Genomic DNA, 16,080 nt, shown 5'->3' with positions numbered 1-16,080 from the left:
GTTACATGAAGTCAGGATCAGAAAACATGAAGGATGTAGTTCTTTTGTCCACTGCCCCTCTTCTCAGCCATGCCAGCAGGCGCATCTCTCTGGTCCTCAGCCTCTCAGCCAAGTGCTCCCTTGGCTTTTGCCCTGCTCGGGCAAATGTTACAAAGACCCTTTAGCACGGATCAATGACCAAAGGGCACCCCATGGCAAATCAACCTCCTGCCCAAAGACATTGAGCTCCAGTTCTGTGGACTGGGTCAACCACTGCTCTGCCCCATGGTCTTGATGTTGTGGTCTCTGGTGCCTCTGTTGCCACTACGACTTTACACTGGGTCATCACCACTTCACGCAAGGATCTTGCCATTGGTGACTCTTCTTTCTTGATGGTTGTGGGGCTTATCTTCCTGCTTCTGAGATGGCTCCCTCTACACCTTATTTGCATACTTCTACTCAGGTATTTGGTGGGACTCACAAAGACTGTGGCTAGAAGAGCCATCCCAAGTGATTTCATCTCACAGCAAAATCATTCCCTGCACCATCAGAACACACAGAGGCACTGATTTCCTCAAACGCACTGGTTTATCATTGGTTGGTTGGTTTTCTGAATATTTTCTCAACATCATTGAACAGCCTATTTGAGGCCAGGGCAGATCAAGATCAAGTTTACATAAATATTTTAGATGCTGGCTTATATAAAAGGGTGTGATTGATACAAATCTCTGGGCTCACCAGGAGAGAGCATGACTAAAGGGATTGAAAAAGCAGCCAACCAGCCCGTACACAAAGACCTCTTGGGTTCAGATACAAAGATGCTCTTGCTTACAAAGATGTTCACTCCTTCTTTTGCCTTCCTGGACTCAAAGACTTAAGGCTGCGGTTCTCAACCTGTGAGTTATGACCTCTTTATGGGTCGAACGAACCTTTCACAGGGGTCACCTAAGACCATTGGAAAACACCTATTTCTATATGGTCTTAGGAACCGAGACACCGCTCCTCTATCTGTCTCCAGCTCCTCTATCTGTCTCCAGACAGGTCCACCCACATGCAGATATGCTGATCTGGAGAGAAAGAAGCTATCTCAACTTTCACACTGATGTTGGCTTTTTATGCACACTGTCCCAAAATGTAGCAATGTAGTTTACTGTTGTTATATGAAGACTGTTACCATGCTACACCATGCTTCAAGACAAAGTTTCATTTATTTGTCATTAGAAATAAAGATTTCACAATATATAATTGCATATTGTTTTTGCGATTAATCACTATGCTTTACTTATGTTCAATCTGTAACAATGAAAACACATCCTGCATATCAGATATTTACATTATGATTCATATCAGTAGCAATATTACAGTTATGAAGTAGCAACAAAAATTAATTTTATGGTTGGGGGTCACCACCACATGAGGAACTGTATGAAAGGGTCGCAGCACTAGGCAGGTTGAGAACCACTGTGCTAAGGTGTAGCGAAGGGAGGAGGGATTCTGCACCCAGCCCAACACTCCTCTGGGTGGATTGGGTGGGAAACAAAGTGCTCTACCTGAAAGGACGCACCTGAAGTCAGGCTTGAGGCCTTCCTTGGAATCCCGCGGCCCCTTCTTTTCTTGTGGTTGTCCTACCATGAAAAAGGTATTCCTGATGGTAGGGAACTCTTCCAGCAGGGCTCGCAGGCTGTTGGAGTACGCCATGATCTGGCCTCGGAGAGCGTAGTGGGACATGTGCTGGTGAAACCTAAAATATCAAAAGAAAACAGCGACTTCCAAAGGGGAGTGCACGTGGTTCCACACTCACCAAGTTCAGGACCTAGTTCCCTGGAAGACTTTGAAAAGACAACCCAGCCCCTCTGTCAAGGAGGAATTTCCATCTGGGTCCCGTCGTCCCTATTGCCGGAAGGCAGAGGCATGGACCCCTTGTCTTCCGATGTGCCCCTGCGGATCAGTTGGATCTGGTTGTACTCAATAGGGTGGTGGCCTAGTTGGAATCTGTCTTGGAGCAAAAAGGGGCTTTGGTGGCTCTGTGCGTTTGATGTTGGGCTGCTAACCTCAAGGTCGGAAATTCAAACCCACTAGTTGCTCCCTGGGAGAAAGATGAGACCATCTGATTCCACTGAGCGTCACAGTATCAGAAATGCCATATAAGGTGTCCCTGAGTTGGAATCGATTCTAGGGCAGTGGGTTTGAGTTTGGTGTGGTGGTACAAACAGTTAACGCAGTCCACTGCTAGTTGAAAGATTGGAAGCATACAAAAGAGTCACCTGGGGTCCTTTTTAAAAGTAGGCTCTGATTCTGTGTATCTAGGCTGGTTTGAAGCCAGAATGAACCAGTTTGAAGCCCTGGTGGGTGGTCTGAGTTTACCCAGAAACACCTCAGAAGAAAAACCTGGTGATCCACTTCCAAAAAATCAGCCATTAAAAATCCCCATGGAGCAGTTCTCTTTTGACACCATGAGGAAGCCCTGACTTAGAGTCAATTCCATGGCAACCGGTGGCTGATTTGAACACGAAGTGCCCCAGCCATGGACTGGATTTCTATCTATCACATATTGAATTCATCAGGTCACATTAAATTCCTTGTTTATATTAAATATGCATGTCTGTAATACTAATTTAGAGCCAGAGAAATCAAAATCTATTGCTAACACATTACTATACTTACTTTTGACAATATTCAATGATAACATCTCTCTTGGCTTTCATAATTTCATCCTGGGATAAAAGAAAATGATAGTTCTTATATAATGATAGTCTAATATAAGAAAGTACCCATCCCAGTACATGTGAGCAGACTCCGAGTAGAGAAAAGCCAGATAATCGAGACATGTTACATGGAGACACATTTCCCTATTGAACTCTTTCCCTTCTAAACATTCTGCTGAATTCATTGAGAAAGCAAGACCTTTCTCGACCGGGACCATTTCTCTGGGCTGTCCACAATGAGCAAGACAAGACCTCCCTCTGGGAAAACAGAGCAGGCTTGCTAAGAAAGAGGTGGATGTCTCATACTCCATGTTCCCAGCTGTGACACAAACGCCCTGGGGGCCTCGGCGTCAAATCATCTGGGGGAAGCCAAGGGAAAGGACACAAAGACAAAGCTCGTGGTACCCCGTCTGCCATGAGTCGTTAAGTCCTGGATCCTGACACAGGAAGTTCAGGCATTCTACTAGCATCCATGGCAGAAGAACAGGCTAGCCTATTAGCTCGTAAGCAAGGCAAAATCCCCAACCATGACAGCACTGAGTTCTGACAGTCCCTGGATAATCCTGAAGGGCAGTGGACAGGACCTTGCCTTTTTCTCTTAGTGACTCTTTTCTGAGAGCTGCTCATTAGATGTGTCCTTTGCCTCCAGGCTCACTGAGGAGCACTCAGGAAGGCTGGCCTCCAGCCTCTCCCATTTGCAGGGCTGCACTGGGTGAATGCTATCCTAGGGAAGACTCGTCTATTTGAGACAATGCCCGGCGATGGAAACCCTTGTTGTTTTTCTCCCAAATAACTGTGTATTTGTTGAATGCTTTCCTCATCAAAAGAGTAATGAATAGTAAAATGATGTTCACACAATTCCACCTGCTTCAAAGTTTGAGCTTTGTCTGTTATTTTCAGCAGATTAGGCTATTATAAAACCTTTCCATAGAAATTTGTCTTAAGCATTGAGACAACAGACAACTAGATGGTAAGAGCCCTTCCTCACTCTATATCGCTCAGGGGAGGTCCCTAGTGGAGGCGCTAAAACAGCTTGGTTTAGAAAATGACAAACCAAGAGGGAGCCTTGGGGCAATGCACACGTAAACCACCACCACCAACAATAACCACCAATTAGACCGCTATTAGCTTGAAACAGTCCCTTTCTATTTTTTACTGAACATCCCTTTTCAATTCTTTCTGAAATGTCTGCAATAGTCCTATCTAAATAGACTAAAAGCAACAAATTGCAAGTCAAGAATGTCTGTACTTTCAGACATGGAAGAGACGAGAGCTTTGGGGGGCTCTCCTGGCGGCACACTCACGGGGTGCTGCATCCTGTCGGCCATGGTTTGCTTCCTGAGGAGAAAGTCGTTCAGCATCATGTCCCGCAGCCCCACCTTTTCTAGCTGAATGGACACGAATGCCTCCGGAGCCCTGGCAGGTGAAGAGAGACATCTGAGCCCAAGGCGGGAGATAAGTGGAGAGGCAACACAAAGAGACTCTGAGAGCTTTCCAGAAGACAGCGAGACCTGGGCCAAGTACTGGGCATTGTAACAAGAGGACAGCTGGCTCTGTCTCCACGGCTCTCACTGGCTTGACGTATGTCTGGTGGTCACTGGGGAAACTGACAGGTCTCCCTCCTCTTGAGGGAGCCCCCGCTGGCTGGAAGCAGCCACCAGCAGTCTAACTTTGGCCTTCAAACATCAGAGCCAGGCTCCTTTGTGCCCTCCTACCCTGGGCTCAGGTCACTGAGCTGAAAAGGACTCCCAAGGGCCATTTCACAGAGGCACGTGGGTTTTAAATCTTCCATCCACATGCTGGAGATGTGGGCTTAGGGCAGGTTTCAGAAAAATGGTACCTTGAGTGGGAGTTGTGGAGTAGCTTTGTCTGTTATTTTCTACTCGAAACTGTCAAAATTATATCGGCGTGTCATTGGCATGTTTCAATAACACACTCATTATTCATAATGACCATATAGACCATAAATACCATATTGCCATTATCCGTGTCTCTCTTTCTGTGTCATGGTGCAGTGAGATCAAGACGTAACGGAAGAGCTCTAGTGTGTAGCTATGTCTCTCTAGAGGCCGTGGCTCCTCCGGTCAGCTTCTCTAACAAGACAGCATCCTGGTATCCGAAGCAATGGGAAAGCTCTGGGGTTTCTCAGTTTGAGAAAGATATGAAGGATTTGCAGAGACATGTGAACCTTCTTCCTTGTGTTCTACCCTTTTGGAAGTTTGAAATGTATACGAGGGAGAAGAGGAAAGAGACGAAGTTAAAATGAGAAACAGCTGACTCGCCTTCAGAGGCGAGAGCATATTAGAAGGAGTTGAGTCATCTGAAGTGTTCAAAGTCTTCACACTAAACACCTGCTGGTCATTGTGGGAGTATATTGTATCCATTAACCTCGTAACTCTAATGTAATTCACTGACTTGGAAGAGGACTCTTGTTATCTTAAAGACCTCAGCACCCGTACCTTTTGATAGTCTGGAGTCTTTCTGGAGGATGCACAAAGGAGCCTGGGACTTTGGGCGTTGTGGTTAAGGGCAAACTCTCTGTACCATTCACAATTCTGGAGTATCTTCTTCTGGTTGGAGCCATCCCACCATGATGTCTCAGATCGGAACCTATTTCCTGAAATGTTTTCAAACAAAGGGAATTGTATTGGTTAGATGCATAAGGTCTTCTGTATTTGGCTCCAAAATGATCTCACAGCCACAGCCGAGCCCCCCAATGCCAACCACTTCGTGGCTAAGAGGAGGGGGAGAGGAGAGGGAGGAGAGGGGGAGGGGAGAGCCACTGTGCAAAGGACAGGGTAAGGCACTGCGCATGACTACGTACAGAAGAGGGTTTCCTAGTGTTCTTAGAAAAATTCTCCATTCTACAAGGTGACTACTTAGAGTGGTCGCGCAAGTGATACCATTGATTGGCTTCATGATGGCAAGATCTAGACATTTCGCTCAAGGTCACCATTCTGGCACAGCCTACACAGATGGAGGTGGGCTACCACGCTGCCATGGCAACGCCATGATGAAGGAGGAGGGCGAGAAAAGGGGAGGCGACATGGAAGGAAGGTGAGATGGGGGAGGAGAGAGGAGATGGGGGGACGGTGAGGAAGAAAAGTCCTCATCTTCCAATCACCCTGTGGTTTGGGAATTGCAGGGCACTGATGGGTGGAAGTCTTGTTCAGTGGTTGTTATTTTTTTTCCTTCTAAACTATGAACTAAAATGAAGTTACAGCTTCAAAGGGAGAACTAATTTCTTCAAATAAAGAGAGAGCTAATTTCTTCTAATAAAGGAGCGTATATCCATATCAGAATTACTGAAGTTGAAATAAGGAAATTGAGAAAAAAAATAGATAAAAAGTTCAAGGCTTCCCATTTGATTTCTTCGGAAGACCCCTGGGGTGCCCCGTGTTCTGGAAGCAGTCCTATTTCCATTCGGGGGTCTTCAGTCCGGATTGTTTCCAGTTTGGGGCTATTGTGAATAAAGAGGCTTTGGTGAATGAAGTGCTACCAGCACGTGTCTGTAAGTCCTTGTTTGAATATGTGCTTCCCATTCTCTTGGGCAAGTATCTAGAAGTGGAATGGCTGAATCACATAGTAGGTGTTAGTTTAATTTTTTAAGAATTTGCCCAACTGTTTTCTAAAGTGTTTGTAACATTTCACCTTCTCCTCAGCAGTGTCTGGTAGTTCCAGATCCTTGGCATTCTCATTCCCGGTCTGTATAATGAGTCTTTTCAGAGCTTCAAATAGTTCTAAGTGGTTCTGTTTCAGCGGACAGTATGCATATCGCATGTACATGTCAAAGTGTACATAGCAGCCAGATCCCTTACACATAGGACTTTGACCCAAGTAGAAAGTAGGTAGTGGTGCCCCACTCGGGGATGGCAGTGACCGCATGGTTTGGATGCCACCTAAGAGAGGATGGGAAGTAAAACTATATAGCTGATAGGGTTCCAGTCACATCGGCCTGAGTTTATTGCAGATGAACACGTTCACACATCTCTGCCATCAGAGGATGGGTGCAGACAGGTTCTCTCAGTAAACCACTCGTCTCAGTCTCGTGAGGAACCTTCATAAGAAGGTCCAATCAAAAGTGGCATCCAAGGACATCTGGACCAGTTAAACTCGAGGCAGAGGGGTCAGCTTTGAAAGTTAGGGTAACTATCTGGGGGGGGGACACCCCCAAAGGGATAATCTTGATAGATTTTTGTACAAGATGCAGGAAGAGCACAGGTGCTACTAGGGAGGTATTTTAAGAAAATGGACAACTGCTTTGGTAAGAAAAAGGCCAAGAAAGGTGCACCTAGGAATTTTTATCCCATCATGTAGCTGCACATAGTCAATAGTTCTCGAAGAATTTTTTGGAGACCCTTACTCCAGCCACCCTACAGTTCTGATCTTGTCCCATCCAACCTTTTTTTGTTTCACAAACAAAAAAACCATGGAAAGGAATCCGATTTGAGCGTCTGGCGGGTGTGCAAACTGCTGTGTTGCCGTGGGTGGTGGCAGAGGTCGGGGAGGCGGGGCGGGGGGAAATGGCAACAGCACCTTCAGGAGTGCACAGACTGAGCTGGAGGAGCGGCCGAGACACAAAAGCAGCACGTTTTAATAAGTTAAATAACGTGTTCGCTTTTTGTCTCACTAAACTTTGTTTTCATGGGTCTCAAAATTCTGTGACAAAATTTTGGTTAAGTTTTTTTCCTATTTAAAAAGTACTGATTTTAAAAACTAATAACTCGATTACAGGGATCTACATATAACCTCCTCCCTGTACAACAGAAAAGTGGGTGAAGGGAGATGTCGGATAGGGCAAGATATGACAAAATAATAATTTATAAATTATCAAGGGTTCATGAGGAAGGGGGAAGCAGGGAAGGAGTGGGGAAAATGAGCTGATGCCAGGGGCTTAAGTGGAGAGCAAATGTTTTGAGAGTGATGAGGGCAACGAATGTACAAATGTGCTTTACACAATTGATATATGTATGGATTGTGATAAGAGTTGTATGAGCCCCCAGTAAAATGATTAAAAAAAACTATTAACAACACAAAAAAAGAAGCATGGTCCAGAAAATATTCCTTTCCTTCTGAGGGTTTTACACTGCATTGTTAGCATTAACCAGTCTGTTCCTATTAAACTTAAATGGCCAATTGGGACAAACAGTTCTTCTGCCACGGATGGAGACTGGGGCGACAGGTGTGATGGGTGATATTTATTTGGGCTTCTGAGCAGACTTGGTGGCCTTGCCAACTCCAGCAGACATTGTGTCCACTGCCTTGATGACACCCACAGCAACGGTCTCTGTCTCACGTCTCACACAGCCAAACCGTCCAGAGGAGGATCGTCAGAGAAGCTCCCCCACACACGGGCTTGCCAGGTACCATGTCAACAATGGCAGCATCACCAGACTCCAAGAATTGGGACCAGATTCCAGCTGCTTACCAGAACAGCGACCAGTCTTCTGAGCTCAGCAAACTTGCAGGCAACGTGGGCAGTGTGACAGTCCAGCACAAGTGTGTAGCCAGCACTGATTTGCCCTGGACGGTACAAGTCGATCCCTGGAGCAGTGAAGCCAGTTGCTTCCATCGGCGGATCATTTTTGCTGTCACCAGCCACATTGCCCTGGCGAACATTGTTGACAGAGATGTTCTTGACATTGAAGCCTACATTGTCCCCAGACAGAGCTTCACTCAAAGTGTCATGGTGCATTTCTACAGAGTTCACTCCAGTGGGGACGTTGACCGAGCAAAGGTGACCACTCTGCCAGGTTTCAGAAGCCTGGTTTCCACTCTGCCCACAGAGACGGTGCCAAGACCACCAGGTTTTGTAGACAACCTAGAGAGGTAGGCGCAGGGGCTTGTCAGTTGGGTGGGTTGGTGGCAGGATGCAATCCAGAGCTCCAAGCGGTGTGGTTCCACTGCATTGCCATCCTACGGGTAACCTTCCACCCCTTGAACCGAGCAGGGCACATTAGCACTTGACTCCTGCAGGCTGTCACCATTCCAACCAGAAATCGGCACAGATGCTCCTGTGTCAGGGTCGTGGCCAATTGTCTTAATGTAGGTGCTGACTTCCTTAACGATTTCTTCGTCTCTCTTCTGGATGTAGGCTGGCTCAAGAGACTCCATTGTGCTATCACCAAATGGTTTTCACCGCTGTATTCTGGCAGCGAACTTGTTGCAAAAAACCCTTTTTTATTTCATAGCAATACCTTCTGTGGTTACCTATAGTGTGTACAAAATGACAGTGTCGGCGTTGTCTTGTGTTCTTGTGTGCATGCCCATCTCTTCTTTCACCTTAGTCATGTTGTGCCGACTTCCTTCACACGGGGTCTTCGCTTTCTCATCACTAGAAATAACAGGTGTCTACTATGGAGCCGGTGATGCCGCCTCCCTCCCCTCTCATCCCTGTGAACAATCAAAGAACATTCCTTTCTGTTTGATTACCCATTCTTGGCTTAAACATTTTTTTTATTAATAAATCATTTTATTGGGGGTTCTTACAGCTCGTAATCCATACACCATCCACTGTGTCCCTTTGCCATATTTCTGTTGTTTGTCCCCCTGGTTGGGGGTGAGGTTATATGTCAATCATGGTAGTTGGTTCCCCATTGTTCCCCTTTCTCTCCTCCCCACTCCCCTACCTTCATAGTATCGATACTCCCAGTACTGTTCCTGAGGGGTTTATCTGTCCTGGATTCCGTGTGTTGAAAGCTCTTATCTGTACCCGTGCATATGCTCTGGTCTAGCCAGATCTGTAAGGTAGAACCAGGGTCATGGTAATGGGGGGAAGGAAGCAATAAAGAACTAGAGGAATGTTGTGTGTTCTGTCAGTGCTGTGCTGCACCCTGGCTGACTTATTCCTTCCTTGTGAACATTCTGTGAGGGAATGTCCAGTTGTCTATGGATGGGCTTTGGGTCTCCACTCTGACCTCCATTGTTTGCATTGATATATTGTATGTTTGGGGTCTTCTGATGCCTGATACCTGATCCAGTTGACACCTCGTGATCACACAGGCTGGTATGTTTCTGTTATGTGAGTTTGGTTACTTCCTTGCTAGATGGCTACATATTTAACTTCTAGCCTTTTATGACCCCAGACTCTGTATCTTTTAATAGCTGGCACCATCAGCTTTCTTCACCACATTTGCTTATACACTCATTTTGACTTCAGCAATTGTGTTGGGAAGGTGGGCATCACAGAATGCCAAGTTACTAGAACAAAGTGTTCTTGAGTTGATGGAGGACTTGAGTAGAGACCCAATGTCCATCTGCTACCTTAATACTTAACATTTAAATATATGTACATAGACCTATATGCCTTTCGTTATACATTAATATATTTACATAAGTGCATGCCTATATTTATACTGCTATAAATGTCTTTTGCCTTCTATTTCTTTCCTCTATTTCTTTTTACTTTCCTCCTGTCCCACGATCATGTTCAACCTTTATTCAGCTCTCAGTACTTTCTCTCGGCTACATTGCATTTGATCAAACCCCACCAGCAATTCTGTGCCCTCCTTGCCATCAATTTTAGATCTCTTATATTTTCCCTTGTCCCTGGATTTGTTGGCTCCCCGCTCCCTTTCTCCCACTTCTTCCTCTCCCTTGTCTCCCTGGAGTTTTCCTGCCCCTAGCTTATATGAATAGACATGAGAAAAAGGAAAAAGAAAAGAAAGGCCTATAAATAGTTCCAGGTCTGTCTGCTGACCCTTCTGAAAGTTTTCCAATAAGATCTGGTGAAGTGCCAAGCTCTGCCCACTGATTCTGATGTCTATTGTCGGGATTCCTCAGGGACTTCATTGATTTGCTCCCTTGCTGCTGTTACGCTCCCTTCATGCTTCACTCCAGTGGTGGGTGTGTGTGTGTGTGTGTGTGTGTGTGTGTGTGATACCGGGCACAATTCCCACACTGCATCTGCAGTGCTGTCCCCATAGCACTGTGGGTCAGTGAGTGGGTGCCGTATTTCATGATGGGACCAGCCCCATGATCTTCTCTGTGCATTGGCTACTCCAACCAGGAATGTCAACTTCGAGGCTTGGTGGGCCAGGGGGCAGTCCATTCTCGCTGTCTCTCTTTCCCTCTTAGTTTGCCCCATGTGGTCTGCCCAGACGCGCCACTCTTCCCAGGCTGCATCTTCAGCGCTGTCCTCTGTACTGCATTCTTCTGGGATTCTTGCTGCTTTAAGATCAGATTTAGACACTCCAATATTTGTCTTTGGTAACTGACTTATTTCACTCTGCACAATGTCCCCCAGATTCATCCGGGTTACATGGTAACTCATGGACTCATCATTATTCTTTATAGTTCTGCAGTAATCCATTGGATGCATGTACCATGATTTGTCTGACCATTACTTCATTGATGGCATTGAGATTGTTTCCATGTTTTTCCTATTGGGAATAATTCTGCAGTGGACGTGGGCATGCAGACATCCATTCTTGTCACGCTTCTTATGTCTCTAGGATATATACCTAGAAGTGGGATTGTTAGATCACGAAGTCTTTCCATTTCTGGCTTTTTGACGAAGCATCATGCCCATGCCCGTTGCTGCTGTACCCTATTACAATCCCACCAGGAATACAGGAGTCCAGTCTTTCCACAACCTTGGTCATATTTGTTATTTTCTGTTGGCTGTTTCTTATCAGTGCCATTTTTGTCAGGGGTGAGATGGCCTCTCGTTGTAGTTTTGATTGGCATCTCCCTGATGGCTAACGGTCACGAGCATCCCTTCATATATTTGTTGGCTGTCTCATTGTCCTCTTTGGTGATATGTGTCTGTTCATGTCCTTTGCCAATTTTAAAAACCGGATTGCTTGTCTTTTTGCTTCTAAGTTGTTGGAATTATCTGTATATTATAGAGATTAGAGTCTTTTCCTACATCTCTGATCTTTCCCAGACTGCAGGCTCATTTTTTACTCTTCTGGTAAAGTTGTTTGATGAGTATAAATATTTAATTTTTGAAATCCCAGTTATTTTATTTATCTTCTGTTGCTTATGCGATTTTAGTTGTGTTTGAAAGTCACTTCTGCTGAAAGCTAGATCTCCTAATTGTGCCCCTGTGTTCTCTGCCAGGAACGTTATAAAAGTGTTGATCTTCAGTGTGTAGGACTTTGATCCAGATTCACACCTTCTTGAAGAACCCTCCTGCTTTGGCTTTGGTGTTCTTTCTCCCTCGCCTCTGTCTCTTCGCCCTTTCTTCCTCGTGTCCCCTTTCACTGACTCCTCTCGATTCTTCTCGCCTCTTCTGTCTCACGCTTGTAGGAGACACACAGTTGACCCTTGAACAAATGCAGTGGATTAGAGACAACAAACTCCTTTGAACAACGTAGGGTGGAACTACTAGTGTCTACTTTTATGCAGATTTTCTTCCTTCCTTTGTTACTCATGTGAACTCCAACATCAGCTTACAACACCCTGGGCCTTGCTTTGCTAATCACCTTGAACTTGAATAGGAGCTGTTGATGGTCTGGTCTACAATTGGCCCCTGGCCTTGTTATAACTGATGGTATCAAGCTCCTTCTTCATCTCTTTAGTGCATTGGGTTCCTATGTACTCCATCTGGCAAGCTCCACACGCATTGTCACCGTTCAGGTTGTTGAAAAGGAGCCGTGGCGGATAGTGGTTACACATTGGTCTGCGATCTGCAAGGTCCACACTTGGAAACCACCAGTATGTCCTCGGGAGAAAGATGGGCCTTTCTCTCCCCATGGAGAGTTACAGTCTCGGAAACTCACGGGGGCAGTTCTAGCCTGCTCTATCGGGTCGCTATGAGTTGGCATCGAATGGATGGCAGTGAGTGGTGTTGAAAGAGGTATTTGTGGTGAATAAGTCATGGACCTGTAACAGGTTATCATGTGAGCCCCTTGTTGTTTCCATCACCAAGGCCGTAGTTTCCAACTACCAGTCCTTGGTTCTCCACGTTTACAGCTGAGTGCTTTAACCTCTGCCCCTACTAGGACTCCTAACAAAGGTACCACAAATGAAAAATTGTCAGGGAACTGTCACAAAATAAAAGACACCCAATAAAAGTTTGGCCGTGCTTTAGTTCATGTTAGAAAGGAAGGGAAGAAGAAATTGAAACCAGAACCCGGGATGACAAGGAAGCAGGGCAGTGAGACGACCTGACACGGGCAAGCACAGTGACAGCACGCTTCAGACTTCTCCGTCATGCAGGCTGACCTTGACTCCGGCCGGACAGTCCCTGCGGGGGACGTGATAGAAGGACGCCTGCTGGATAGCCACCATCAAAGCATTTTTCTGAGCAGCTTGCCATGCAAGGGCCACTTGCATGTTTTCCACTCCTGAATGGAGCAAGAGCTAACAGAAGGAAACAGAGCTGGTATTAGGAATGCCTCCATAAGGAAGGGTGGAATTCAAGTTTGAGACGACCATGGATACAGTAGGAATCCAACTACAGGATCAGCTCAGGTCCCTGGCTGCTCACCAGCCGATCTGGGCAGCATGTCAGCCTCCAGGTCTAATTTGCTCACTCTCCGGATACCATCTGGTCTCCCTAATAGGAAAGGACCAGGAGGCTCTGATGAACCAATAAACATGCTCAGCTACAGGCATATGAAATGGCCAGGATCAGATTATATATAAACAATAACAACAACACATACACGCATGCACATACACGCACACACACCTAAAAGCAAAGGGGGAAACAGCACCCAGATTAAAAAGTTCACATAAAAGCTCCAGAAAACAGGGCACATATTGAAAAAGCTCGGTGCTAAGATGATTTGCACCACGTGCTTCTGCGGACTGTCTAACAGACATTACTACAAAGTGGTGCTGCAGCTGCTGTGCTTTCAACCATATGGTGAACAAATACATCAAATCATGCAAGACCATGATCAGTATTTCTAACATTGGCAGCTCTTCTCATCCATGAGAGCGATGCTTATATGATTCAATATCATCCTTATTTTTAGGAAGCACGTTTGTATATTGCTTAATCGACTTCTTGAGTGTTTTAAAACCATTTTTTTTAAGAGATAAAATTACTTACCCTGAGGATGGCTTCCTTTGTATAAAAACTAAATTTACCCACTTGATTATCATCCACCTCAGAGATGGCTAAGACAAGAGAAGTAGGGGAATATCTGAAAGACAAGACGGGAAGTTGAAGATGACAGGTGGCCGGACCTGGAAGGCCATTGACAAGAGAAAGAACTTGTCTCCTGGACGCTATACTCAAAGCCAGTGACTGTAAGGGTCTATGGTCTTCCCAGCCCTTGGACTCGCTCTCTCTGCAGTTGGGGTGTGCTGGACCCCCGCAGCCTTTGGAGTCTCCTGATCAGCAACACACCGCTCTCTGCTGATTTCCCTCTTCCTTTTATGGACACTTCCTGAGGCCCTTTGCATCCTTTTGTCCATCCTCACAATGTTGTTCCCCTTCCATTCGGTCCTGTGGCTCAAATAATCATTCCAATATCCTCTGCAGTCACGATTCCACCAACGGACACTGCCCTTTGTCCCTAACTGGACAGAAAGGGACTCTATTTCACAGCAGTATAGAATACCAGCTCCAGCAGGGCCCTCGAAGAGCCAGGGGACATCTTGCTTCCAGCCTACTTTATCAGCTGCACTGGGTGGAGAGCTAGCCTCGCCTGAGGGGTGGTTTAAATCACCTTTTGCTTTAGCTAATGTGACAGGATAGAGTAGGAGAGGTTTTTGCCCGTCGTGAATATTTGACACTGTTTGGAGGCATTTTTGATGGTCAGAAATGGAAGGAAGGGGTATTAAGGGCATCTACTGGGTAAAACAGGAGAAAGAAGAGGCTTTCTACTCCTGTAAAGAGTTACAGTCTCGGAAACCCAGAGGGGACAGTTCTACTCTGTCCTATAGGGTCTTGCTGATTCAGAGCTGACTCAATGGCAGTGAGTTTGAGAGTGTGGGTCAAGGCCAAGGATACTGCTGGTCATTGCATGATGCACAGGATAGGCTCTGACAGCGGGTGATCCGGTCCCAGTGTCAACAGGGCTGAAGCTGCGAAGCCCGGGACCGCTCATCCTCGTGAACTTCTTTCATCCTACTGCATGCTCTCTGCGCATGGAGGTTCTTTAACATATGAACACAGAAGACCTGTACGTCCAGCAGTGATCCATTATAACGAAAACACCCAGTTATTCCTTTTGGCTTTCTGGGAAATAATCAGTCCCTGGAATGGCATCTTCAAGCCTGGGGCAGAGCTGGGACATTGGTGGGGATGGGCAGGCAGAGAAAGAAAGAAGAGGGAGCAGGGCAAGAAGTCTCTCCTGGCCTACGTTGCAGGCTGCCTGTGTGTGTGGGGAAAGATTCCTTCCCTAGACTCGGAGTATGTTCAAGATCTGTAACTAGTAAGTCCACCTTCTTTCAGCCAATGGGCTGAACCTATAGGGCCTGAAAGAGAAGGCTGGAGTTGGCTTTGTGACTGATTATATATTAAGAGCTTGATTGAAGTATTGCAATCATATGTTAGGTTTGCACACTTCTTGATAGTTTTTCAGGGGGAAAAATGCTAAAAAAAATTTCAGTGACTTCTTCCTGGTCACAGGGAAAGTGTCCTGGTCACAGGTCATCAGGCCAACTCTCACCCCCCTCTCTACCCAAAGCAATGTGGTCTGTCTAGGCAGCAGCTCAGTCTGTCATTTCCTCTCATTTGAGTGCCCTGATTAAGTTCTTCCATTTTGCAATCACTCAACATTTCTTAATACAATTCCTCCCTTGACTGAAGTCCTCTTTTTCCCCCCCTTACCAAAATAAAGAGAAAGAAAAATTAAAAATTGACACCATAGTTTAGGAGGGGGGGTTAGAAATACAACTTTATTTGTATGTCCATTGCTGGCAGAAATTATGTCTCACCAGTCACAAATTGTTTGACTTGACCTTGACCCTCTCAAGGCTCACCTGTCTACCCGGTCACTGTCTTCCAGCAGAGAAGTAATAAAGACCGGGGGTGGATGGTCTACCTTCTCCTTGTGTGATGCAAACTCAAAATGAACGGGTCTCAGGTACAAGTGGAACTCTTCAAAACCCATCTCCCATGCCAATTCCTTATAGAGCCTGAAGGGAAAGAAAGGTAGAAATTATTTGCTAGTGTGTTCCCCTAAGCCAGCAGTTCTCAACCTGTGGGTTGCCTGATTTATAACAGTAGCAAAATTAGAGTTATGAAGTAGTAACAAAAATAGTTTTATGGTTGGGGGGGTCACCACAACATGAGGAACTGTATTAAAGGGTTGAGGCATTAGGAAGGTGGAGAACCACCAACCTAAGCGGAAAGTATGCAATACATCATTGGCAAGGAGGGTGTAAGAGGCCTTGTAGGGTTTGATCAAAGGCAATGTAACCAAGAGGAATTATTGAAACCAAAACGAAGGCTGAGCATGATAGTGGGACAAGAAGAAAGTAAAAGGAAATA

At 45.8% G+C, this 16,080-nt stretch overlaps 2 protein-coding genes across 2 annotated transcripts in view; both read right to left on the bottom strand.

The window, feature by feature from the left end:
• The window catches only part of LOC101656467 (coiled-coil domain-containing protein 162-like), a 24,882-nt gene extending 23,271 nt beyond the window's left edge, over positions 1 to 1,611 (bottom strand). Inside the window, exon 1 of the mRNA XM_045294605.1 lies at positions 1,544 to 1,611. Within this exon, the coding sequence (XP_045150540.1) occupies positions 1,544 to 1,611 (68 nt within the window). The remainder of the gene's footprint in view (positions 1 to 1,543) is intronic.
• Positions 1,612 to 3,883: 2,272 nt separating this feature from the next.
• Positions 3,884 to 16,080, bottom strand: part of LOC123522212 — a gene marked incomplete at its 5' end in the record, with an annotated part of 59,274 nt that continues 47,077 nt past the window's right edge. The window contains 5 exons of the mRNA XM_045294604.1: positions 3,884 to 4,100; positions 5,144 to 5,301; positions 12,855 to 12,992; positions 13,690 to 13,783; positions 15,570 to 15,725. Of these exons, the coding sequence (XP_045150539.1) occupies positions 3,884 to 4,100; positions 5,144 to 5,301; positions 12,855 to 12,992; positions 13,690 to 13,783; positions 15,570 to 15,725 (763 nt within the window). The remainder of the gene's footprint in view (positions 4,101 to 5,143; positions 5,302 to 12,854; positions 12,993 to 13,689; positions 13,784 to 15,569; positions 15,726 to 16,080) is intronic.

Source organism: Echinops telfairi, unplaced genomic scaffold (genome assembly GCF_000313985.2).
Source record: "Echinops telfairi isolate 266 unplaced genomic scaffold, ASM31398v2 ScPeMD7_3533;HRSCAF=4204_0, whole genome shotgun sequence".
Classification (NCBI taxonomy): domain Eukaryota; kingdom Metazoa; phylum Chordata; class Mammalia; order Afrosoricida; family Tenrecidae; genus Echinops; species Echinops telfairi.
This window is presented reverse-complemented; position numbering and strand designations above follow the sequence as displayed.